General features: G+C 42.0%; 1 protein-coding gene across 1 annotated transcript; it reads left to right on the forward strand.

Moving 5' to 3' along the window:
• The first annotated feature begins 521 nt into the window (after positions 1-521).
• LOC128739402 (pancreatic triacylglycerol lipase-like) lies at positions 522-1376 on the forward strand. The gene has a single exon (XM_053834886.1). The coding sequence runs from the start codon at positions 522-524 to the stop codon at positions 1374-1376; it is 855 nt and encodes a 284-aa protein (XP_053690861.1).
• The last annotated feature ends 516 nt before the right edge of the window (positions 1377-1892 follow it).

Consider the following 1892-nt stretch of genomic DNA (forward strand, 5'->3'; position numbering starts at 1 on the left):
ACTATGAAAATTCAAATTCCGCAGCAGTGCAGAATGCAAAACTCTTGATTGACGAAAAATGTCCAGTAAAACGTCATCTATCAAATCTATGCGAAGTCATTTGTTAGATCGCATAAAAGTATTATTCGAAATTATATGTAAATAAGTTTAAAATTTTCTGCGGTAAAATAATCAATTGAGAACCTAGAATGTACGATAGACGCATTGATACTGAGTGCTATAAAGGTTTGTTGCAAATTAAAATTGAATTAATGTTTGTAAATGTTAGTATCGGAGAGTAACGACTAAACGACTGAACTAGTCTATATTGAAAACTTTATAATGGCACACAATCAAAACAACAACAAGCGGCTACGTCAACAGCATCCAACAGCTTTTACTCAATATGAATTAATAAAATCTGCGAGTAAAATGTTTATTCAGCTGGTCCATATAGTCGCACAAAATTTGAAAATTTTATGAGCCTAGATTTGTGCTCTTGTCACAATCGATTCCATCATCGACACAAAACTAGAACGGTAATGTGGCATTTTTTAGTGATTCAGTTGGTTTTACTCCTAACTTCAAAGGGCCATTCGACGAAGCTCCAGGTCAGCCTAGGTGGCCAAGACGAAGATGGCCTGCTGGCGATGATACACGACATGTCCAAACTGTTGGATGCCGGAAAGCAGCAATCTCCGCTGGGACCGATCGACAAGGAAGTGATGTTCAACTGTAGCAGTAATCGACCGAACGGCGGCTTTCAACCAGTACTGCTGAACGATCCCAATCTGCTGAAGAAGTTGGACCTTCAAACACCAATTGCTTTCATCATTCACGGCTGGAACAGCTCGTCCGGTGAACCACATTTCGAGGATATGGCCCGCAATTACAGTCGGTTCGTGAACAGTAACATCTGCCTGCTGAATTGGTCCAATCTGTCTCGCTATGAATACGATGTCGCCGCGCAGCAAAGCCTGCAAATGGTAGTTGCATATTTCACAAGATTTTTGCGCTTCTTAAATGCCAATGGAATGAGTTATACAAAAGTGACGCTAGTTGGGCATAGTTTGGGAGCGCAGATCAGTGGGTTGGTGGGGAAAAACTTGAACGGAGCAATTGGGCAGATATTCGCGCTTGATCCAGCCGGTGTGCTTTTCACACTGCCTAACGATGTGGGAGTGAACAACCGGCTGGCTTCGACTGATGCACAGTACGTGCAGGCCATTTTCACCACCAAAGGAGAACTATCTATGGACATCGGTGCTGGGCAGCAAAACTTCTGGATGAACGACAACGGCGAACATCCGCAGCCTGGATGCAAAAGTTTGGCAAAGAATAAAGGCTTGCTAACGCAATACTTCGGTAGGTATTCAGTGTTTGGTGCATGGCTTTGATTGCGACCGGAAAAAGTTTATCTCCTCTTCAGAGCAACTAGTTTGCAGTCATACGATGGCGGCGGTCTACTTTACGGCAGCACTTGACCCAGCTGTGAGGTACACTATGAAGCGATGTACGGCGCACTGGATGTACCAAACCGGGTTGTGTTATTTCGGCAAAAAAGACGTTGTTGGGATTCACGCAAAACGGTAATCCTGTTTAATTGCTAGTTGGATGCACTGAATAATTTGCTGTTTTGTTTGATATTTTAGGCTTTCGGGTGATTTTTACGGCAACGTGGATCTGCTTTTTCCATATGGCTCGTAAAGTCATTTGTGTCACTGCTTTGGTTAAAAAAACATTCAACATATGCTAACTTAAAATTCACGTAATAAACAATTTTAACGGTTATCGTTTACTAACTTTTTATTCTACATTATTATTCTACATGAGCAGGAAATACGTTAGGCCTTAATTGTAAGACAGGCAAGTAATGTCGCTGATGAAGGAAATCCAAATACAGTCCCGCCATC

This window comes from Sabethes cyaneus, chromosome 3, assembly GCF_943734655.1.
Source record: "Sabethes cyaneus chromosome 3, idSabCyanKW18_F2, whole genome shotgun sequence".
Classification (NCBI taxonomy): Eukaryota; Metazoa; Arthropoda; class Insecta; order Diptera; family Culicidae; genus Sabethes; species Sabethes cyaneus.